Below are 24,100 nucleotides of genomic sequence, written 5' to 3'. Positions count from 1 at the left end.
GACTTTGGGAAATTTACTCTAGAACACTGATAAAATCTCCATAATACAGTGGCCAGCTTCTGATCACTACCTATCCTTGCTATATGCCCACCTGGTGTATTTCCAGTTGACAGAAAACTACTACAATACTTTGTATTGTCTTCCTGGCAAATTAAGAGCTGCATTTAAAAACTACTCTTAATATAGAAGACCCAGTAACGTTTCAAATTCCAACCAGTTTCTTCGGTCATGGGGTTTTCATTCAACCTCAGCCAAATTCTCACTTGCACAGGATCAGAGGCAGTAAAACATTTATGGAAACAAACAAATCTGCAGTGCATCATGTTTAGTTTTCTGTTTCAGAAAAAAAGGCAGCCAGGAACATGCAGCACCAACAGATTTATTTTCATACCTACTCTAATCTCAAGTGCTAATTGTTTGCTCTTGGAGCTTCTATATATACCTGCACCCACAGTGAATCCCACGCAGCTGCAGACCAAACTCTCCCAACTTCAGTTTGTGGAGGGGGTGCCAGTGGTGACCAGAGGTCCTTGCTTCTGTCTAGGTATATCTGCACAGCAGGTCTGCCCCCACACCCCCCCCCCCTATGTCGTGAACCTCATTATAAACCTCTCCAGCAGGACCTCCTCATCCTCTAGCAGGGTCTCTTCCTCCTGTTGCCCTGTGCATTCTGCACCACCGACCGTGGGCTCACTGCTTTACTCACCCCTGGGTCTGTGCTGTGTCCTAAACCAGTGGAGAAGGAGCGCCCATGTCACAGCTGCAGGTCATTGCAACCCATTCATAGATAAATCAAACTCTTATTTTGGTCCGCTTTTTTTTGTTTGTTTTTTGTTTTATTTAGGGAATTCACAAATGGGCAAACATTTCATAAGCAGTACACCAGCCCTTAACATTCAGAATCCATTCATTTGTTTTCTATTGTAATATTACCACAGTAATTAAAACAAAGGAGAAGCTCAAGTTCTTCACAATAACTTAAATTTCAAAAATGAAAACATTCACTGCCGGAAGTACCAGTTTGATAACAATGTACCCAACTGCAGCAGAAATAAGTTTGACACTGTGAGTTCAGGGCCACTGACAGTTTTTCAAACACTTTTTAAACCTAGTTCAAACAATCCAAAAACCATTAGAATCTGTAGCCATGCCTTGTAATAGCATTATGTTCAAGTACATCTACTGGAAAAGTAAGACTGAGCATTTAGTGTTTTGAACTTGGGATCTAAAACAATGAAAAAATGCAAAACACCTCTAAAAATGTCTGATATAAAGACCTGCTGATAAAATCCTTCTCATTTCCAAGAACAAGAAAAACATACAGCTAATACAACTTTGCATAGAATACCCTCAGCTTTGTGTCTGTGCATTTAAAAAAGATTCCAATCCAGCAAAATGAAAGCTATACCAATCCAGAAACACCAAGGTGTGAATCCCTCTGCTTACTCACTGCTGTCTTGCCACATTTTTCCATTACTTTCTTCCTACTGACCTTGCCTCTCCTTGGCATCTCACATATGGTTGGGGGTGCACAGCCTGAGTCATGAAAAACTCCAAGTAACAACAGTAATAGGCATTAATTTACAGTTAAATTATTTCTAAGAACCCTTTCTTTTATTAAATGTTTTTGCAGCTATGAAAAACCAACGCATACATCAGATATTCTTTCTTAGTGATGCAAACGCTGGACCGAATCTCACTAATTCTAGTTAAAAAAATAACCTGGCTCAGAAGATATTCTACCATGTTATATTTGCAGTTGCCCAGGATGAACACTCAGTAGGTGCTATAACTTCAAATAGGAAAATTGCTACCATGTATCCATCTTTTCTTGGATCCAAGGGGTGTGTATACAGCAGCATGAGCTTGTAGAACACTAATTCTGTATGGAGTTGAATGCCAGTCTAGCAGAATGCCAGCCTCAGGCTTATGTTACAAATGATCTTCATATCAGAGGATGCAAAATTCCCAGATTACAGAAGGTAATTTTTAATTTTTTTTTTTAAATGTTGGACAAAATAACTTCAGAAGTTGAGATTACAGAAGGTAATTTTTATATTTTTTTTTAAATGTCGGACAAAATAACTTCAGGAGTTGAGTGGACCTGTAAAATTACTACTACATGATTAGTTTTTGTTACATCATCAAGAATACAGAACTTAATTATTTTTCAAACTCACTAGAGTATGGAAGTTTTTCATATTAAAAGCAGCAAAATTTAAGACTCATAGGAGCTTTTATATAAAAATCATCATCATATCTGGCAGCTAAAATAACTGCCTTTCAGAAAAATAAAATTCATTAAACCCTGATCTGCTTGTTACATTAAGAAAAAACCACCTCATATGTAAATTGTTCAAGTACAGCCAGTGTGCAATTAAACTAGTTATAAAATATAATTTAGTAGTGCTTTGTTTCAAAATATATATAATACTGAAAAAAACCCCCAAGAAACTCAATATTTACCAAGTTTCAAACAGAGTTTCATCAAAATGAGGTAAATCTATGTCAGCTGCCATTGAGCTTGGTGCTGAAATGGAGAACAGGTCTTCGAGGATATCATTTCTCGTAGGACTTTCAAAAGAAAGTTTTTTCACACACTGTTTGTTCATTGCATCAAGCTCTGAATTAGTGTCCTTTACAGGACTGTAGTAATTGTGCTCCTCACTTGTCACTGCTGCCTGTGGCACACTGGTGTTCCCATTGGGCACGGTCGTAGCCACGCTGCTGTGCACCATTTCCATGTACGTACACTCATCTTCGCTCTTTGGAGCCTCCAAGGAAGCGCCAGTCGAAGCAGGGGACAGTATTTCCGCCAGTATTTCATCAGCATTATCACAGCCAGTGCACCCTGGCACAGAGTTTGCATTAAATTCAGATTCATTACCTGTGATATCAATCTGATACTGCAGCTCCCTTAAAAAGCTCTGCAATAATTCACTGTCATTTTGAGATTCAGTCTGCAATGGGGTGTTTAGGTCTCCACTCACAGTTTTTTCCTGTTTCATCTGTTCCACTAATCTATCCAATGAAGCCAACTTTTTCTTTTTAGCATTAAGTTTTTTTAACAATTTTAGGCGAAGTTTTTTTGTTTTGTCACTATCTGACTCTTCTGCCTTACCAGAGTTATAGCCAGGTGAAGGGAATTGAGTCACTCTACCTGAGGTACCCAATGTACTTTCTGATTTAGTCCAAGTTGGACCTACAATAGTGGTATGATTTGCTGTTGGAAGACAAGTGCTTTGAGGAAATCCTTTGAAATTTGATAGAGGATGAGTATTATTACTCTGAGGGGCCAGTAACTTTGGGGTCTCAGTTGTTGTCTTTGTACCTCTGCTTTGAAATCCACCAAAGTTACTTGCGCCCTTAATTGGCAACCGAACTTCGCTTATTTTTTGCACGGAGGGAGTTTTGCAACTTCTCTCATTCTTGAGAGCTGAGGCACTAGAAGGCATAAAAGAAGTATTCTTGCCTAATAATTTCGTTACCCAGCTTCCTACAAATCCTCCTTTTTGGTCTTTGTGTGAGGGCTGAACTGAATTACTGGCACTAGAAGAACTGCCAGCTTTAGAATTAACTACAGTCTTGCTTGCATCTTTCAAGTCAGGTGATTTTTGTATAGTATTTTCTACTGCTAAAAACTTCTGGTTTGGCAGTAGTTCTGATTTTAATCCATGTTCTCTGTTAGCTAAATGAGTTCCACCATTTAATTGAGAAGGCGATGAGTCAGATGAATCAGGGTCATGTTTCTTGGGCACTGGAAGAGTAATATTTACTGGGTTCAACTCTTCTAGAGGTAAGCAAATACTGGAATTTTCATGTAACATAGATCTATTGTTCATAGCTAGACTAGTTCCAGCAAACTCTCCTGTATATGGAGTGCTAAGTGAAAAAGCTGGTTCCTGTTGTTGTAGTGTGCCCCATCCATCAAGAAGGTTATTTCCCACCATCAGTCCATTAGGCAGTGATTTATCTTCCAAGTCAACTAGAACTTCATCAAGTGTTACAAGATCACCGTCTGCCAGATTTTCTAAACCATGATGAACAATACTTTGGTCCTCAGCTACATGCTGCTGTTTCTTCTCTGGAGTCCTCACAAAATCCTCTTTGTGGTGTTCTGCAGGTGTTTTGCTGACAGTGCTATCAAAACCACAATGCACTACTGTGGAATTTGAATGTACATTAGTAAGAGAAAAATCTTCACTATTTTTACTTCGGAACTGTGAATTCAGTTCTTCTGGCACACAGGATGCTTTCTTTTCCCAGATAACAATATGAATCTCTGAAGGAGGAACTTCAAATCTTTTATGTCTCTTGCAATACGGACCCTTTAAATCATCACATTCAAGCCAAATTCCTGAAAAATAGCAACCAGTTCAGAGACTCAGAGACATTCAAAATTGAAGTCACTATCCTCACACTTGTCAGGTATTTTTATTAACCCATTCCCCTGACAAGCAGAAAATAGAGTTGTTTTTTCTCCAGAGAAAACTGTGAGACTTCCACAGTAAAAAGAACAAATATAAGAAGAACTTGCAGCAATATTATTACAGGTCAGAGTAGGTCAACCATAAAACAAAGCTAGCTAAGGGTGTTTTTTGGCTGAAATATCTTGTCTGAAAATACCCTCACCAGTCTGAGGTAAGAACCACCTCTCAAATTAAGTTTCTCTGCAGACCTTTTCATTGCCTGGGTAGGAGGCACTGCTCATTTTAATACTCTTGTCTCATCACCTCCAAACTGTTCATAGATTATGAAAGAATATTTTACAGCTTCAAGAATTTTAAAACAGAAATATACGACATATAGGAGGTTTTTAACTAGGCATTTTCCAGCTGTTTTCTCTTCCCATTTCTTTTTTATCTCTGGCATTATGATTTACACAATTTTCACGTTGTAACAATACTTCATAAGACTGCACCCCATGCTCTCTACAGGGGCATGATTATCAAAATACCACCTTTTCACTTTCACTGATTATGGATCTTCCACCAGTGGTACAACCATCTCACCCTTAGTAATGTTTCGAGCATGGATTTGTGCCTCCCACCCCTGAGGTGCCATAAAGTTCAGATATAAAAAATAACTTCATTAATTGCTCATAGTACCATAGGTTAGCTTGCTTCTAGCCAAGAATGGATGAATCACTGGTTTAAAAATAAACAGTACTATTTATTCCACAGCCATGGTCAGACTGCATTTTTTAACTTTTACAAAGTTATGAAGGGAAAAAAAACTCTATAGCCAAATCACTTTTTCCAGTAAATGCACTGTAAGACAGCACAGTGCAGTTAAACCAACTGAAAATCTTCACTCTGAGAAATGAGTCCCCCCACTTATTCGCAACATTTTAATATGAAGGCTAGAATGCAGACAAAAGAAATCTTTGTTATTATAGATCAACGGTTGAGACTACTGCAGTAACCCATAAAACATTTCATGTAGACTCATGAAATATTATGGTAGATAAGAACCATAAACTCTATCTTATCTCTCTCTTTTATGAGGAAAGACTGAGGCAGCTGGGCCTGTTCAGCCTTGAGAAAAGACAACTGAGAGGGGACCTCATCAGTGTCTGTAAGCATCCAGAGGGAGGTGTCAGAGGACAGCTCCAGGCTCTGCTCGGCAGTGCTGAGCAATAGGGCAGAAGACAATGGGCAGAAACTGATGCGCAGGAAGTTCCACCTGAACGTGAGGAAGAACTTCTTTACTGTGCAGTGACTGCACACTGGAACAGAATGCCCAGAGAGGTTGTGGAGTGTCCCTCACAGAAAATATCCAAGAACCATCTGGATGCCATCCTGTGCCTTGTGCTCTGGGATGACCCTGCTTGAGCAGGGAAGTTGGATGACCCCGTGCCATCCCTTCCAGCCTGACCCATTCTGTGATTCTTACCGTCAGGATTCAAGGACCAGCTTATGAAGTGCTTCTTATCTGTTTGGTACTGAACAACCGATGTTACTTGGTAGGTGTCTTCCTCAAATTGAAACGAGTATTTCTCCAGGTTGTTATGTGGCAAGCCTTCCACAAAATGTAACGTTAATATTGAGGGTAGTCTGACAAAGAAACAATAAAGAACCAGTTCATTACAATAAAACAGTGGCAAAAGTTCCTAGTGAAAAAGTAATACATCTCTAAGAATATGTGGTTCTGCCCTTACTATTCTACTTTCTCACAGACTCTTCAGATTGCACAGGAAGCGCAAAGGGAAAAGAATATCCCAACTGGATATTCCATTTAATTATAGATTAGGGGAAAAAAAACCAAACACCAAATAAGGGATTTGGGGAGTGGGGAAAAGCTGAAGAAAAACAACCCTGTGCCATAAACACAGTAGCAAGGGACATTGTTTCCAAGTCAAATAAGTAAACAAATGATCAAACAACTTATATCCACAGCAGGGGCTGTGAAAAGGCTGACACTGGATATCATTGTCTGTATTTACTACTTGATAGTTAAGTATTTATGACCTAGCTCAAACACGTGTGCTGATCAGCATGTTAAACACTGCTCTGTGTCATGTTTAGTAAACACTATTTGCTATTTCAGCTTTTAAGAATGATCTAAAATCTTTAAAAGTGAGTACTGATCAGAGTTTAAGGTTGAGAATCTCTGAAAACCCACAGTAATAGTTTGGTTTCAAAAGTCATAGGTTCAATAAATGAAGTCTCAGAACTTTATGTAGGTTACTTTTAAGTTCACATATTCAAACTTACTTTTCCAAGATCATCTGTCGCCTTTGAGATGTATTACCACAGTTATTGCATGGTCCAATATGAACAGCGTTAAGTGGATGCCAATCAGGAATTACATTTGTAAATGTTGTTAGTGTTTTCTTCAATCTGGACACACAAACACATTAAAAGAGTAAGCTGAGTTGGTGATTAGAAAACAATAAATATACACACTTTACCAGGAAACAAGTTATAAAAATATTATGGCAAACCCAAATACTATTCACGTTCATGTCACTTGTGTGGAATTCACTGTGACTGCACCACATCCAAGTCAGCCCTGAATTCAGTTCTGCCAAACAGCATCAGTCACAATTTGTTTTCAGCAGCCCTGTGGCCTTCAGTTTCACATTATTTGCTTTTTCTCCCCTTTAATGTTATCTTGGTTTCCTTTCCTACATAAGACAGAACTTGTACCAGAATCTGCATAATTTTCTAGCCAATACAGAATCTCAAGAAGAAAGCAGCAACAAATTACCTGATAGTCCATGCCATACAAGGTCTTGTTTTTAAAAACCATTTAAAAACCATTCATGTTTTTAAAAACATTCTTAGCAGATTACACAGAGGTTACATTGTTGTACAAAAATACAATGTATGGGATATTACAGTGAAGTAATATAGTTTATTCATTCATTAGCCACAGAAAGGACTTCCTCTATATTCAACCAAAACTGGTTTTAAACTTATAAAAAAGCACAGAATGTAACAAAGGCTCTTGAAGACATCCTATTAACCAGGGCTACATATTAACTTTCCAGAGTAACAGAATTAATCTCATTTCACTTGGGGATCTAAAATTTTATTATATAAACCTAATACAGTGGAGGGAAAACAGATGTTTTTCAAATAAAATGAGCTGTCTTCTGAAGGCATCTCTCTTTTCCAGCTGACTCTAAAAGGAGCCTAAATTACAAGCTTGTACCTGTGGGTACACAGAACTAAATCAATTCTCAAGAAATTAATCCCCTGTAATACTATATTAAAATAGATAACCTATGTTAGAGAATCTCTAACTCTTTGTAACCCAAGTGAATATTCCAGGTATTTCTCAATAGCAGAAGTGTACTGGGCATACATTCTTTAGAACCACAACAATTTTTATACTCTCAGCAAAATATCAGAGTGAACATGTCCAGAGACTCACATGGTTACCTACTGTTTCTTTCTTAACTAGTTGATAACGTGGTTGCTTAAGACATGGAATGGCAGTAAATTATTTGCAAATGAAAAAGCAGATCATGTAAAACTTCAACAACAAGCTTAAAGCTGGAAATCTGAAGAAAACCAACTACTATATACAGACTTAAAAGGTAGGTAAAGTAGAACAGCTATATAAAAATCTCACCGATCCTGATATTTGTGGCCACAATTTACACATTCAAACTTCCATGAAAATGAATGCAAGAATAGTTTCTCAGCTTGTTGATCCACTTGTAAGAGTAGCTGAAGTGCAAACACTGGATTCTCCATATTACCTTCAAAGATGAGGCAGAAAAAAATAGTCACTAAATATCTGAAATCACCTTTCACTACCTCAAAAAGGAAGAAGATAAGCTTGTTACTATGATTTAAATTTCAGTTATTATTTCAAGGCTCTATTTGTAAGTTATTAGGTTGTTATCAGTGACAATTTCATAACTACAGCATAATTACAAAGATTATCTGCTCTCTAAAAAGTCAAACTGGGCAAAGGACAAACCAGCTGATCACACTGTAAAGTATGTGCAAGTCACCAATAGAAACAAATGTGTTTCTAAACTTTCTTGTATGCATACATGCACACATACTTTTATGTAAGAGATAAAAGGCTTTACAGCAAGGGTTTCCTGAAAGTAATTACTGAGATGCTGCACTAATTACTTACCCAATTCACACCTCAGCAGAGGCTGAAGTTCTGTAAACATTATGTTTCTGATTTCATTGAGCTGAGATTCTGCTTTTGGAAGAACATCTGAAGAAAAAAACACGTATGTCTTAATGTAGTCATAGGTAACAGACCCCACGCCTTTACATGCATATCTAGCATGCACTTCCTCTCTGCAAACCCACGACATTCATACTGACCTGTACTTGCCTAAGACTTGTTGGTAGAACAGCCAATTCTTGGTATTAATTGATTTGAAAATCAGAGACGAATTTACACAAGTTACTCACAGTTCACTGAAGTCTGCTGACTAAAAACTACTTGCTCTGACTTAAATTATGACTAAGAAGTTTGAACTTCTTAGCTTTGAAGAAGTAACAGTTTTGAAGTAACAATTTTTAAAGATAGTGTGACCACACATTACAAATCCTGAAGATTCAGAGATTAAAACTTTAAAACTTAAGCATTAAGACCAAAAGCACAAAAATTTGCTTACATGCTTTCTAGGGTTATACAATTCAAATAAAAAACCATTTAAACGTATTGTTTCAGATTAAATACCAATTTCCTAAATGAGCCTTTAAAATAGCAAAAATAATTTTAAATTTAAAAATAACTTTTTACTTTATATATCTTAGTAGCTTAATTTTGCATGTTGTTTAAACACAAGTACATACTTTAAGCACAAGCAAGAACATAACTTCTACTACACAATCATTACCATAATAGATAAATTATGGAGAAATTAAAGGAAATATTTAGAATAGCAGTTGAAACTGCTTATTACATATAAACCACATAGAAAAAAGAAAATAAGTTTCTTGCAGCTATACTGCTTTTGTTTTTAAAAGCAGCTGTATGCAAAATATACTGTAACATTACAAAGAAGAGCAGAACAAATTCTACACCTATTCTCCACAAAAATACTCTTCATCCAATTCCCTCTCCGCTGTTACCCAAATAAACTAACTTGTTTTGCTGCAATTGAAATGAAAGGGTTTAAGTGCTTTCAAAATAACACTGTATTCCAACACTTAACATTCCCATTTAAGGGTTACTGCACAGCAGAGGTCCTTTGCAAACACAGCCCAACAAAGAAAAACATCTCAGACAGGTTCTAGGATGGCAGGTTTCCCAGTAACAGCTGAACACCTAAACTCAAGCAGCCTGACTCCCTGGCAAGCACATTCATGAAGTCCTTCAGAATATTTTGGGGTTTTCTCCCCCCCTTTGTAACATGGATTAAACCACTTTTGATACACATTATTTTTCCCAGGAAAGACAGGACTTTATTCAAGTTACCGAGGGCTGTCCTGTGACTGTGGTTTATATATTCAAATACACATAGCCCAACAGAACGTCCCCTGAAATTGAGGAGAGGTACTGGCTAACAGAGAGCTTTATTCCTTCTGTAACAGATCATACCTTACAAGTTTAGACTTACAACAATGGTCCAGTTCAAGAAAAATAAACCAGTGATCCTAGTTTAGGAGTCTTAAACAGAACAGAAAATGACCAAAGGCCACACCAGTAGAATACAGTGACCCATCCTCCTCAATTACAGTCCTTCAACCTGTTAAGCTGAGCTGACCTGTTAACCCCCTGTTAAGGGTTACTGAGCACTCACTAACCCTTTCCAGACCTATGATCAAGGTTAATGTGTTAGACTACTTCTGACTGAAGCAGGTTAGGGAACACTGTCACCTACAGCAACTTATAGACCTCAGGAGAAGCATTCCTTCAGTGAGCACAGCTGGAGCTAGACAAGAACTTATGTTCCCTATTTTACTATTTTTGGTGCGACAAGGCAACTGACCATTTACACAAGGATATCCACCACAACAGAAATTGTTCTGAAGATCAAGGTTAGAACAGTATCCTAACACGTTAACCAACAGAGGGGAAGGAAACAAAGTAAGAGTGAATTACATAAATAATTCATACTATCTTTATGTTGGATATGACATAAAAAATTTAAGAGATGCTTGGTGTTTGATGCCTTTAAAGAGTGCATGTTTGCCCCAAGGAAAACAATTTCAGATGTTACCAGGATTTTGCTACATAAAACACAATATTCTGCAAACTCATGGTAATAGTTGTATTTTTTGTGATCTTGAAATAGAAAGGAGGCATATATAAGTGCGCTGTACTAAATTCCACGTATTTGTAGCAAATCAGTCTGACTATGACAGAACAGCAGCTAAATTGACTCACCTTTTACTTTACTCCTTTTACAGGTATTCAGAAGAACAGATGCTTGATTATACTTTGTTAGAAGCTTCTGGAGTAAACATTTTCCATTGTTGTATTCTTCTGTTAGAGCAGATTTCAATGTTTCTAAGTGTACCAGTGCTGACAAAATACAATCTAACCAACAGAGATTATGTTTGTGTCTCCACTGAAGACACAAATCTCTGTTTTTACTGGAATCTTTACTCTCTTTAAGTGAAATTTCAGGTGCTGTTGATAATAGCTCAGAATTTGGCAATAGTTGAGTTTTGGGACTAGAAGTCTTCGGTGGACTTTCTTGGTAGCTGTTGGTCTTGGTGGTTGTTTCAAAATCCACCTTCTGCATGCAGGACCCCTCATGGTTGCCAGAGTTTTGCAGGTCATTTTGTAATACATCATGTAGGCTTGCCTTGGGAATACACAAACTACTCTGAGAGCCTTTCACAATGGAATCTGCATTAATGGTGTGCTCAACATTGAGCACGTTGTTAGTTCTTGCTCTTTTTGGATCTGACTCAACAGCAGAAAAGTCACTGGTATCACCCAATTTCCTTTTCTTGTGAGTAGCTGGAACTTGATGTTTTTCTGAATCAGTAGAAATAATTATGCTGTTTAATGACTTATAACCAAGTGGGTAGATACACTAAAGGAAAGAAAGAAGGTTACAGTGAAATCTACAAAGCAATTTCAGGTGAACAAGAGCTAAAGAAAATACAAAACATACTTTTAAAATGCAGTTGAATCACAGAATCATAAAATGGCTTGGTTTGGGAAGGACCTTACAGACCATCCAGTTCCAAAGCCCCTGCCACAGGCAGGGACACCTTCTACAGGACCAAGTTGCTTAGACCCCCATCCGACCCAGCCACAGGGACTTCTGTAAAGTGATATTTTAACTAAATCAATACATATATTCAACACAGGTATGACAGGAAGGGTGAGTTATCCCACCACTGTCTTATAAACAACTGTGAAATAAATATATCAGTAGTGTCATTTCAACAATACTTTTCCAGTAAATTCTTCCAACTTCTGCAAACAACCTAATTTTGCTAAGGGAAGTCCTCCTGTCTTATTCTGCTAAATCCATTCCTTTAGGGTACAGATTTGACATTATTATCTCATGCCTGAGAGACTACTGGTGCCCAAACAAGCAGAGTATCTTTCAGGATAGCTCAATGCTCAGGTGGCAACCAGAATATAGACAAATCCCTATTACCAATCTCCAGAACCATATTGTAATTAGTTAAAAGCAGGAAAGAGGAAAACCAACTCTGAGACGCATATCTAGTCTAGTTTCTACTAATTTAAGGGCACCAGTCTGTTTGGGACTGCTATACCCTCCCCACATACACAGAGCAGTGAAGGGAGAGGTAGCAAAATCACAATTCAAATATTAAGCAGCACAGAAATCCAGCTAAGGTTAAAATTAAAAAGCTGGGGGGAAGAAAGAGAAACAGTATCATTACAATTATAAACGTTTTTGCATCACTCAGTATTAAAGAAGGGAAAATGGGAGACTCAGATCTGCTAGACTTATGCACTAGTTACATGATCACCTAGTAATATTCACCTTCTACTCTGACTTGCACAAAAATTTCTTTAGTACCACCTGTGATCCCTTGTTACATGAGAAGAACCCTCCTTTATTTCATTTTAATTTAGGCTTTTTAATCCTTTAGGGGAGCCACTTTAGTGCCCAAACACTGCATACACACAGGTTAGTTCTGTTTTTCCCTATTTGCAAGCAAATATCCTGCAGCATTCAGACGCAGAGGGATCCTATTTCAACAGTCTGCTCGCCACTAACAAAATCATGGGCTTAGAGAGGTGTAACTGCTGAAGGTAAAGGCCTCTGTAGGGCCAAATAAACTCTCTATTAGTGTAATACCTGAGGATTTTCACAAAGGAAAATGGACTCGTCAAAATTAAGGCGGTAAGTCCGTAAACCTTGGATCAGACCCTTCTCTTTGCAGACTGGACAATATTCATGTGCAGTTGTTTCCACAGGATTACAGTTCTAAAATAAAAACAAACCAGGAAAGATAAAGCAGCATAAGTTTATGTATTTCATACATTATCCCAAGGTAAGACATACTTATTAAGATACAAAATCATTGTTCAACTCCTATATATAATACAATACAATATAAAAAAGCAAACTACATTGGTTTCTTTTTTATTATTTTTAATATGTTTGTATGGTAGCATGATTTAAATTAATTTAATTTTTTATTTAAATATTCAAATAAGGTGTCTTTAACAACACAATTATGCAGATTTTATTCTACTTGAACTGAACCACAGGAACCTTATTGTCAGGTAACACAAGCTCAGATCTTTGAAAGACAAATCAATTCTCGTAGGAATGCAAACAGTTGTAAAAATAGTGCCAGTAAAAAAACACACAGGCACATATTTACTTAGAATAATCTTTCGCCATTGTTATAGATTTCCGTGGAAAATAATTTTGAGGGTTTTTTTTTTTTGTAAAATTAAGGCCAATTAAAAATTTCTCAAAACAGAGAAAAATATGAACTTTGCACATATGTAAAACAAGTTTCAACTGACTTTTCCCAAATACCCCACCATGTGGAGTGTCGAATTCCCTATACCAGTCCCTTCTCCAATCACTTGCAAACCATTTGTAGTCTTCTGGGTATCCATCATTCTGAGCCACTGGCTAATTTATGTCACTTGTAACAATGTCATGACCACTAAGGATTTTTCAAAGACTCCTGAAAAATAAGAAGTGAATAAAACAATTAAAGAAAAATTAGACTGAAGTTTGGGGGAAAAAAAATACCAACAAAAATGCAGCTTGCATAATTTGTGGAAATTAATTCAGAAGAGTATTTTCTAAACTGAAAATACATTTTTTTGTTCTAGTGCAGACTGTGAACTCAAAACCTTAAATTAAGAACTACAGGGACCCAATCCCGCTCCTGTTGTCTTGAATCTAACTAGAATAAATAGATATCTCTTCAAGATGCATGAGGAAATTGCTGAATTGCAAAGTCATCAGTGCAGTATCTTTCCTTCAGCCACAACTGTCCCCGTTTCATTACTTCACTGAAAAACATTCTCTCTCACACCATGATGTCCTTTCAACCCTTTTATACAGTGCAGCAATAACTCCTTACAAAAAAAAAAAAATCTCCAGGCATTCTTGAGACCAGCGTAAATACTAATAGTCTTGAGACCAGTGTAAATACTAAATAGTAATAGTTCAACCTAAACCTACTCATAATATTTGGCAAGGAGAGACCCTACGGAACTGCATGGAATGCTAAAAACCAACAGAGCATGAATTTAAAAAGCACAACAGAAAAACACAACCACTCAGATTTCAAAACAGACCCCCATGGCAACTTAAGCATGGGTGGTCAAAATGAGGTGATATCCTACTGATACTTTCAGTGTGTCCAGCAGCACTTTTCAGAATTATCAGGCTGCACCATGTAGAGACAGTATTATTCCCTGACTGATGAAGCTAATGGTTGTAATAGAAGGCAAGAAGATAAAAATATCAATCCATGTGCCTTAGAGCATGTCTAGCTTTCAAAGTAATGTTGTATGGTGCAAAAGAAACAGCCCATTCCAGGGCTCATGCAAGGTGAAAATTAATGAATTAGCTCAAGGTATACAAGCTTGTTGGAGTACAAAGGAAAGACAAGCACCCCGACTTTTCACAGAGCGGCAGCAGCAATATCACACTGCATCTCAACTCGGTTATCATGTATTTAGTCTAGCCAGGAAGTTGACTTGTTTTATACAAGTTGTACAGATAACAACCTTTATCACAGGATATATCATACTAAAATATATAACTTTATTTTTCAAGGGACTTTTAGTCAATTCCTTGGCAGGAAGAAGTCTCAGCGCTCCAGAGTAAATAGAAACCAGATCACGTGACAAAAACTCCTGAGAAACTTCTCACCACAAAAATTCAACACACACTCAAAAGGTTAGTAACATTAAAAACCTGCAGGTTCTTCCATTTTAAGCATGCCCCTTGGTTTTATAAGACATATTTATTTCTTTGCAAGACCCTGTTTACCCTAACAGCTCTCTCAAAAGGAAAGCAAGGGGTTTTTTTCCTCTGGTTGTGTTCAGTTTCTGCTACTCCTGTTCTTTATAAAGCTTAAATACTGAGATGTAAAAGATGTTCTGAGATGTACAATACCTCCCCCAGATAAAATCACCCAGGCAATAGTACCACAATATTGAAATAAAGACTTTCATTTCTCTTACAAATACAATAACATTTTTTAAAAATTAATTATTCTTTTACTTCAAGGACAAACACAAGGAGCAAATGAAATGGGCCTGCCAGTACTAGATATGCACTGTGGTACCAAGAGGCCTGCCTATACTCTTCAAAGTTTCTAACAGCACAGGAAGGTATTGGTGATTTTTAGCTCTGGGGAGAAGAGCTCTCTCTTACTGCAGCCTTTGAGTACTTAAAAAAGGCTTGTGAGGAAGAGATGGAGACCTTTTACTGGGATCTGTATTGCCACATGGAGTGGTTTTAAATTTTAAAAGGGCAGATTTTGACTGGATCTCATCATTGGCAATGTTCAAGGTCAGGTGGGACGGAGCTTAGAAGAACGTGGTCTAGTGGAAGGTGTCCCTGACCACAGCAGGGAGGTTGGAACTAAATGATCTTTAAAGGTCCCTTCCAGCCCAAACCATCACATCAAACAATTCTATGGAAAAAGGGACCTGGGCCTTTTTGATAATAACTGTACCTTGTGAAACAGTACCTTATGAACTAAATCAGTTACAAACTGCACAAGGCAAGCAAAAACAGTGATTACACTACAGTGAAGAGAGTATCTCCTTGTTCAAAGGCTAAAAGGACATTTAAAAAATAACACCTTTGTAAATCACCTTACAAGTCGTTTCCTTCATCAAGGGGATATTGAAAAGATTAAAAGAAACAAATGTGAAGAAAAAAATGTTGTTAGTTACCGTTCCATTCTTTACACAGTAAGAAATCAAAGTATTGAGGTTTTTCTTTATCTGAGGTCATAACTACAAATATCCAAATCTCAGCCCATACCTCAAAAATTGACAGTTTTGGCTGCAAAATGTATTTTGTTACATGCTACAGTAACATCGCTCCTGTGAGAAAGCAACTCCCTCTCCAGCACAGCCTCTAAGTACTGGGCAGAACTGCAGGCCTCCATGGTGTGGGAGCAAACATGAATTCCTTTTCTGAAAATAGCCTAACATAGACTAAGCAAATAAAGCTAAAGCCGAGGACACTGCAAAACGAACCAGCATGCAACATCATTATTCCACTGTTCTAAGAGTTTCTTCTACAGGCAGACTTCTCTGAGACCTCCACACATTAAATGCTTTTATGGATGTACGACCCGTATGGGGATGGGGACGACGTTTTGCTGGCACATCATTCAGTCCTTCTGAAACAATAATGCGTATGTAGGAAAAACACAGCCTAAACGGGCGCAGTTTATTATAGCTGCAGCTAAGAGGCAAGATTTCAGGAAGGCACGCGACCTGTGTCCCAGGGCAGTGGAAATGAGAGGCACGGGGGGTGGATGCCACCTAACCAGCCGTCAGGGCAGGCCCAGCGCGGGGCTGCTGCCCTCCCTCCCACACGAAACGTGCTCGGCTTTCTCAGATAAACCTAGGGGTAAACTGCCTCCTGAGCCCTTATTCCACATCCAGTGCGGTCCCCACGCCATGGAAAGATAGCAGAAGAAAAAAGGCGTTCACAGTGTTAATCGCCCCACACCGGAACACCGTGCCAGGGGCGGATGCGTGCGGACACACACGCGGTACCTGCCCGGGCGCATCTCTGACGAGCGGGGCACGCAAGGCCCGCACCCTTCTTTCCTTCCCCGCGCTGCTACTGACATGAAATACTCAGTCGGCATTTCGGGACCCGCCAGACCCCCCCGCTCTCCGCCGCGGCCGCGGCGAAGGGACCGGGACAGCCCGGGCCCGCTGCCCTCGGCGGCCCCGCTCTCACCTGCGGCCGCCGCCGCCGCTCCCGGCCCCCGCCGCTGCCCCGGACCCCGCCGCGCGTCGCCGCCGCCGCCGCCCCCCGCCCGGCTGCTGCCGCTGCGCAGCTTCCGGCGCGCTCCCGCCTCCATGCGGGCCCGCCCCGCTCGCTCCCGGCGGCCAGCGGGGGCGGAGCCACCGCCGGGCGGGCCCTGGGCTGCGCCGAGCGGGGCTGGCAGCGCCCGAGGTATTTCTCGCTCCCTCCCTTTCTCCTCCGCGCCCTTCCGCGCCGCTCCGTCACTCAGGCGGCTCAGTGGGAGGGACGGCGGCGGGGGCCGGTCCTGCGGCGCCTCCCCGGGCCGCCCGGGCAGGGAGGGGCCCGCACCTGCTCCCGCCGCGGCTGGGGGCCGGGAGGCGGTGGCCGGGCAGCGCTCTGCCCGGGGGCGGGAGAGCCCGGGCCAGGGAGTTGATGATTAACCTGCGGGCTATTGAATACCTGCCTGAAGTCGCGCCCAGGGTGGGGTTTAACCTTGTCCGAGGCTCGGTGCCTCCCGTGTGACTCTCTGCCCGAGCCCCTGGGGCGGCCAGTTCTGCTGCTGCCGCCGAAGCGCTGCGGAGATGCGCAGCTCCCTGTTGAAAATCTCTGCTCTAAACCTCAGCCTAGAGCTCGCCTCGCAGTCGTTTTTGGAGGTTTCAGGCTCAAGAGGTCGAGGTGATGCGGGGGTCTCGGCGGGCATCTCTGCACCAGCAGACTCGGGCTGCAGTCGCTCGAGTGTTTGTGGCTGGCGCTCGAATCCATGCTGGCCCCTTTTCCTCGAGCTGAGCTGCAAGGAGCTCAGCAGCTGCGGCATTTAGGTCAGTGCTCCGCTTCTCTTGCGTCAGGAAAGCTGTCAGTGCGGCCCCAGCCTCCTGCTCCCCGGGGCTGCGGGAGGGAGTGAGTGAGTCAGATTGTTCCAGTGATGGCACAGAAAATACCTTCTCTCCTATGCCTGCCTCTGCTTTCCTGGTTGCGTTTTTAAAAAGCGCTTAGCACTGTATGATTTGCATTGTGAAAGGATGTGTTACTATAACGGGTCCGGCGTAACATCCGTAATCTAATTTTTTGCTGTAGTTATTCCTGTAATTTGTGCAGCAATGTTGTGAAGGTTGAATTAATGTTTGAGAGTATTTTGTTCTTTTGGCAGAAGTTTTATGCTCGACTGGAGAAATATTGCAATGAAATTTGCGAAGAATTATGTCACGAGTACTTATTTTTAGATTCGTGTTGAGGTTTGCTTCATTCGTGCTTTGATTGTGGAGAATGATTTTTATTTTTTTTTTCTGTGTACGTTCATCAGGAGTGTAAAGCACTTTTGGGTATGTTGAATAGAAGAAGGAACTCAGTTGCTCTACGGCCATTGAGATGGGTGTTCCTACATACACGCAGTGCCTTTGAGAAGTTTTTTATCTCTCTTCCAGTGGCTCTGTTTAACTGCTAAAACTGGTCAAATAATGCAATAATAATATCATGTAATAGTTTCCTTAGGTAGCTGTACGTATGCAGTGATATTTCTCCTGGCATTTTGGGACTCTCAGAGTATTGTGGTTTTTGCCCTAGTAATACTTCCTTATGGTTAAAATACTGTGGATGTACACAAATTAATATAAGCTCTGTTAATTAGTATGAAAGTTAATATAAGTTCTGTTTATTAATTTCAAGAACAAATTTTTAGCTTCTCATGGCAGTGTGAGTTTTACCTTTTCCCAGGGGTGACTAGAGTCTGCCGTTTTGTTTCGACCTTCCACAAACTTTTGTTTCAAGCACGTACAGCCTAAGAGATAATGTGGTAAAAGGTGTTTACCTGTGTGTGTTTGTGCTCTGGAAGTGATGCCTTAAGTTTTAGCTTTCATATTTTCCAGATTCTGTACTTCATTAATATATAACTCTGAACTTCATATAAAGTGTTAGCAAGTTCTCTTCACAGGGTAGTTAGACAAAACAATCCTTTTCCAGCCTGAGAACCAAGGACACCATTGCAGCTTCAGGCCCAAAACAACAGCGAATTGAGGAGAGCAATCTGGGAGGATGGGACCTCATAACCTGGAGCTGTAATTGTATCATTAACCCAAATATGTAAATAGATCAAAACTTACAGAAGTGTGAAAATGTGTGACCCGTTGTCCATCTTGGGCGTAGCCTCGGCCAGGCTCTTGTACTGCCCAAGGTATATCCTTCGAAGGCCTTTTTAATAAATACATACTTTATTCCTTTAACAGTGTCTAGCCTCTGTTCTAGGTAGCTCCTCAAGGCATCAGAAAGATTAAATAGATGTTCTTCCTGCCTGTTAGCATGGGCTGATTTTGAAAAAGCTATAGTACTAGATCCTAGTTCTTTGGTAAGCTAGAATTCATGACTCAATATTGTTAAGATTTTTTAAGCTACCTAATGCCTCCATTCTCTGTTTTGTCTCCTCCCTCCCACCCCCAACGTTTTAGGTATATTAACCTATATTTGGGGCAGACATTTTAGCAGGGTCTAGGAAGAAATACTTTACAATGAGGGTGGTGTAAAACTGTCAGGTTCCGGAGATGGTAGATGCCTCACCCATGAAAACATTCAAGGTCATTTTGGTCAGGGCTCTGAGCAACCTGGTCTTGTAGATATCCCTGCTCATTGCATGAGGTTGGACTAGATGAGCTTAAAAGGTCCCTTCCAACCCAAAGTATTCTGTGATTTCAGGTGTTTTTTATATACTCTTAAGTACCACAGTAGGATGTACTGGTATCCTTTGTTTTTTCCTGCCTGACATTCAAGTTGATTAAAGGAAAACTTGTGCCAAAGACAGAATCCAGAGCCTGAGTTTTTCCATATGCTTGAGGAATAGAATTTGTGTGCTGGCAAAGAAAAGAAACTGATGTTTTTCATCTCATTTTACCACAGAACTTCATTTGTCCTGAACAAAACAGTCCTATATTAATAATAACAACATGATGCCAAGTCACTGGGAATTGATTTGAGTGTTCCAGATGTGGACTGGTAATGACTTTGGGATCTAGTTAGATTGCTGTTTGCTCAAATGGAGTTTTGTCTTGCATGTTGTGTCGATTTGACTAGATTTGGTTTTGATTTAACTAGCAGTGCATGAGCACATGGCTTATTTCTTGTTCTATCAATTTTTATCTACCTTTTGAAACTTTTTTTCATAAAGTAGAAAGAATTAGGAGGGTTTAAAGATATAATTTTTGAAGTTCCTTTGGTTTGGGCAAGTGAATGAACATCCATGTCTGCTTTTATTTCCTGAATCAGGTAATCATCCTCTTGTTGCACTCTGTTCAAGCATAATTTGCCAACTTTGTGATTACACAGACACAGTGAAGACTCAGGGTCTCCCCCCAAACCCCAGGATGAACTCTTGAAGTGAGTGTTGTTTAAGGCTTGATATGTATATATATGGTGCTTTCAAAAAGTAACAAATCTGTACCAGAAACCATTATCTGGAACATGGTTAAGAATGTCGGGGAAACAATATTCAGGGCATTTATTAAGAAAATTGTACTCAGCCTGAGAGCATATGCTATTCATGTGTGTCTTCTAAAAATATTTTCACATGCAAATTACACACTCGCTGGCTGCTCAGTTCTAACCATGTTGTTGCTACATGATGGTCCCTGAGAAACTGAGAGTGGAGTGGGAGGTACCAGCTGAAAAGTTTTGCTCTGAAGGTTTTGTTTCTTGGATTTTACTTTTGCTTGACTTTCCTCCTTTTCCAAAACCTAACATAACATTTCCAAAATGGCACTTTGCAAGTTAAAATTTTAATGTAAGAATAATAAAGTAACTAATGGTATATGTACCTCTTTTTCTCTGTTTAATGCTTAAATGTATTATGTTTTTTTAAGTACAGACCACGAGAAAGCCATTGTCTCACTTAGATAATTTTTTTTTTTGTATATGAAGTCAAGGTGACTGTGATTGTAAACTTTCTTGCATTCCTCAACAATTTTTAAGTCCACAAATTAGTAACGTTACTGATGTTGAAATGTATACGTAGTATCCTTTGGCTATTGCATTGCTGTATTTTAACCAAAGGGAGGGAGATATTTTCTAAGACTGAGATTCTAAAATCAGTAGCTAAAATAAGAGGCCAGGTGTTTTTGTCAGCTGCTGTCTGTTAAAACCCTTTATTTTTCTGAAGTAAAAACCTCTTATATTTTATGACTCATTTCAAAAATACAGGAGTACTGCATTTTTTCCCTACTAGAGTGCCTGTAGCCTTGACAGAACAGGAGAAATCTATATGTTGCTCTGAGGTAAAGGTAGACTTCTTTTTTCTTCTTGGATCTTATAAGAGTGTCTCTTATTTTGTCATCCTTAACAGGATTGCATTTTTTGCTGTGTAAAAAGAGAGAAGCTGAACACTTGACACCTGATGCAGTGCTCTCAGGAATCACTGCAAAATTTTCCATTTGGGAATCGCAGCTGGCCTTCAAAAATACTTTCTTAATTTTCATACTATTCCTAAAGTTATTTCATCTCCACTTCCTACAGCCCGTAGGCTTCTGACTCCATTCTAGTAGAGAACAATAGCCAAGAGTTAACTTAGTATGTCTTGTATTTTCAGAAATATTTCTAGTGGGGAAAATATCAATGGTGAAATGTTTCTGAAATGTGTGGAAAGCTGGGTGGTATCTGATATGATCATGATGGTTATGGTACGCATTTGTGTCCTTAGGAATCTTCCTGTAGTTAGGTTATCTTTCTGTGGCATTGTGGTGTTGCATTGCTATTCTCGTGAAAGTTAGCAAAAATAGAAAATACAGCTTAATGTTGGTGGATGGATTTGGGTGGGACTCAGCATGAGGTAATATAACAACAGTGAAACAAAATTCATGCCTCTGTAGAGGCAAAGATATTGCCCAGTTTGATGTTAAGGACTTGAAAAACTGGTGTGGAAGTTTGGAGTTGCATTGGTTAAAAGACTTACAAAGTAAGGACGATTACAGCAAGCCAAGTGTTTTGAAATTAAATGAACAAGTAGTTAATACTTGCCCAGATGTGATATGCTAGTTTTTGGTTTCATACATTAATTGCTCTTTTAAGGTAGGTTGTATTTGACTCTCCTTTTTTTTTTGGCCTTTATACTGGTTTTCTCTTCCTCTGTATGAAAGTCTGGAATTTCTAAGGTGGTTTTAGGTTTAACTGATAGACTTATAGCAGAATTCCAAGATGTATTATCAGTAAGGTTTCATTCATTTTGAGGATAGTGATTTTCAGCAATCACCACTAAAGACAGTGTTGTACAGGAATTCAGGAAAACTGGGATGGTGTAAAAGGTGCAATCACTCTTTTGTGTGTGTTTATAAAAGGGAAATGAATACCAAATTATATCTATGCAAGTAAACAATAATTGATATAATGACACTTCTGAAAAGAATCTTAGTTTTTTCATTCTGTCTTCAAAGTAACTTTAAAGGTTGTTTTGTTTTCTTGAAAAAAGAAGTGATAATCAAGCATATTAGTTAAAGTTGAACCCTTGTGAATCTTGGATAAAAAAATTCTAATTATCTTGCCTGCAGAATCCAGTTCTTGTGTTAGCAGAGCAAAGAATATTAAGTAACACACTTGCTGTCCCAGAAATTGGCCAGTTCTTTTTACATTCCATCATGTTCTTCAAGATATTTTTCATGTATTCTGGTACAGAAGGAAGGAGTCTTTTCAAGTAGACTGATTCTAAATTTGGAAGATGTCAATTGGTATTGACAAAAGAAAAAAGAGCAATGATCCATTTTATGAAGTTTAAAAGTGACAGAGTATCCATTCTTCCTTACCTATTTGATCTTATACTGACGTAGCATTACTTGTCCATTAGAGACTTTCCCCTCTGGTACTTGAAGCACTTGAGCTACATTTTATCACCATTATCTTGTGATTCTTTTCTTATTTAGTCTTGGAGGATTTTTCTTTCTGCAATCCCATTTGGTTAAATGTCCCCTGTAAGGATGCTGGTATTGTTACAGCCACTACACTATGTGGGAACAGAGGCTCCAGCTTCTGGCATCTCCTTTGAGTAAGTGCTGTGTAAATAGAAAGAAAGACTGATGCCTGTTCTGAAGAGTTTAAAATGCCTGTCCTGTCTCCTCTTTCTGGAATTGCCAACATATTGCATATTTCCTTGACTTTTCAGAGTTGCATGAGCCTAAAGAGTTTGTTACATTTGGTCGGACTAATTCTGTGTGAGCTTAAAGTCCTTGCAAAATCTTTCCTGTCTCTGAATTATCCTGTGGGGTTTCTGTTTGGTGTTTTTTTTTTTTTTGTTTTGTTTTGTTTTTAATGTCTGAAAATTGTATTTGTATATGAAGTCATTCCTTAGGTAGGGCTAATGAAAGAAAATAATTTGTCTTTGTTAAAGGTGTAGGACGTAGATGTTTTTATATGACAGTTTTTATTTGCTTGTGGTGCTGGATCGTCTTATCATGATTTTGTTATCATGCTAGTTGCTGTAAGAATGCTTGTAGTTCTTCACCCTCAAAAAGAAGACATTTTGGGCCTGGAGACCACTACCATTTTCTAAATAAATTATTGTTATAAATCTCCAAACTGTATTTAGAGGGTTTTTTTTCTGTAGTTCTTGGACCCTCTGTTGGCAGGGGGTGTGGGGAGTGGATGAATGGGATCATGGTGGTGACCCAAAACGATTACTTTTTCCTATAGCCTAAAATATCAATAGTTCAGCTTCTAGCTGAAGTGAAATATTGCTGATTTCTGGTTTGCTGATGTAAATTTAGCACCCCTCTCATTCTCAAGTGTTGCAACCCATTGGCCTGTTAAGTGCATCTAATTGTACATCCTCTTCCCTGTCAATCTCTCAGCCTTTCTTTGTACTTGAAAATTAGAGATATGTTCCAATGCTATGGTAATGTTCAGTACTTGTTCTATAGAAAGCATCATTTCTACCTTTGCCTTTAGAATAGAAGGGAATGGCTGTAATTGTCCTTTTCAGTCTGATAGTGCTTTTTCCTTATATCAGAAATGTTATTAACTAGCCACACCGGTAATTTTTATATAACCTGTGGTGTGCGGTGTGCTAATGCAGAAGTTTTGAGGTGTGCTGATGTCATTCTCTGTGCACAATATGGTATAATTGGTATAATTGACACAACTCTTTTTTTTTTTTTTTTTTTTTTTTTTTTTTTTTTTTTTGGGTTTCTTTTTTCCTAGTTAAAGTTTTCAGTGAAGTAATGTTGCACCTTGGCCAGAACCCAAAACCATTCATCTGCTTTTTACATGGCAGCAGCCCCTAGCAAGGTGTGGGCATAC

General features: G+C 39.2%; 1 protein-coding gene and 1 long non-coding RNA gene across 6 annotated transcripts in view; one reads left to right on the top strand and one right to left on the bottom strand.

The window, feature by feature from the left end:
- Positions 1–790: 790 nt before the first annotated feature.
- USPL1 (ubiquitin specific peptidase like 1) lies at positions 791–16,854 on the bottom strand. Of its 2 annotated transcripts, XM_066175962.1 has the most exons (9): positions 16,832–16,854; positions 13,402–13,568; positions 12,722–12,850; positions 10,816–11,473; positions 8,602–8,688; positions 8,083–8,212; positions 6,717–6,842; positions 5,896–6,056; positions 791–4,357 (listed from the first exon to the last, which is right to left on the bottom strand). In XM_066175962.1, the coding sequence occupies exons 2-9, from the start codon at positions 13,498–13,500 to the stop codon at positions 2,463–2,465; spliced, it is 3,285 nt and encodes a 1,094-aa protein (XP_066032059.1). In that variant the 5' UTR covers positions 13,501–13,568; positions 16,832–16,854; the 3' UTR covers positions 791–2,462. The 2 variants fall into 2 exon arrangements, with proteins under 2 accessions (XP_066032059.1, XP_066032060.1); XM_066175963.1 differs by lacking the exon at positions 16,832–16,854 and having other exon boundaries at positions 792–4,357; positions 13,473–16,768.
- A 251-nt stretch (positions 16,855–17,105) lies between these two features.
- LOC136285159 (uncharacterized) overlaps positions 17,106–24,100 on the top strand; it is a 33,616-nt gene continuing 26,621 nt past the window's right edge. For 3 of the 4 annotated variants that reach the window (XR_010719366.1, XR_010719365.1, XR_010719363.1), the window contains exons 1-2: positions 17,106–17,658; positions 20,090–20,200. This is a non-coding gene — a long non-coding RNA (uncharacterized lncRNA). The remainder of the gene's footprint in view (positions 17,659–20,089; positions 20,201–24,100) is intronic. The other variant, XR_010719364.1, reaches the window with a different exon arrangement.

The sequence above is a fragment of the Chamaea fasciata genome, unplaced genomic scaffold (genome assembly GCF_029207755.1).
Source record: "Chamaea fasciata isolate MVZ Bird 193981 ecotype frontalis unplaced genomic scaffold, bChaFas1.0.hap1 SCAF_2, whole genome shotgun sequence".
NCBI lineage: Eukaryota > Metazoa > Chordata > Aves > Passeriformes > Sylviidae > Chamaea > Chamaea fasciata.
The sequence above is the reverse complement of the archived record's forward strand: the minus strand, read 5'-3'. Positions and strand labels throughout refer to the sequence as shown.

Excerpts from the sequence above, each read along its gene's own strand:
- USPL1 (XM_066175962.1), bottom strand. The coding sequence starts at position 13,500 with ATGATGGATACCCAGAAGACTACAAATGGTTTGCAAGTGATTGGAGAA. Across the intron at positions 12,851-13,401 it reads TGGTGGGGTATTTGGGAAAA|AACTGTAATCCTGTGGAAAC; the intron begins GTCAGTTGAAAC and ends TTTTTATTTTAG. Across the intron at positions 11,474-12,721 it reads TCCTTTGTGAAAATCCTCAG|TGTATCTACCCACTTGGTTA; the intron begins GTATTACACTAA and ends TCTTTCCTTTAG.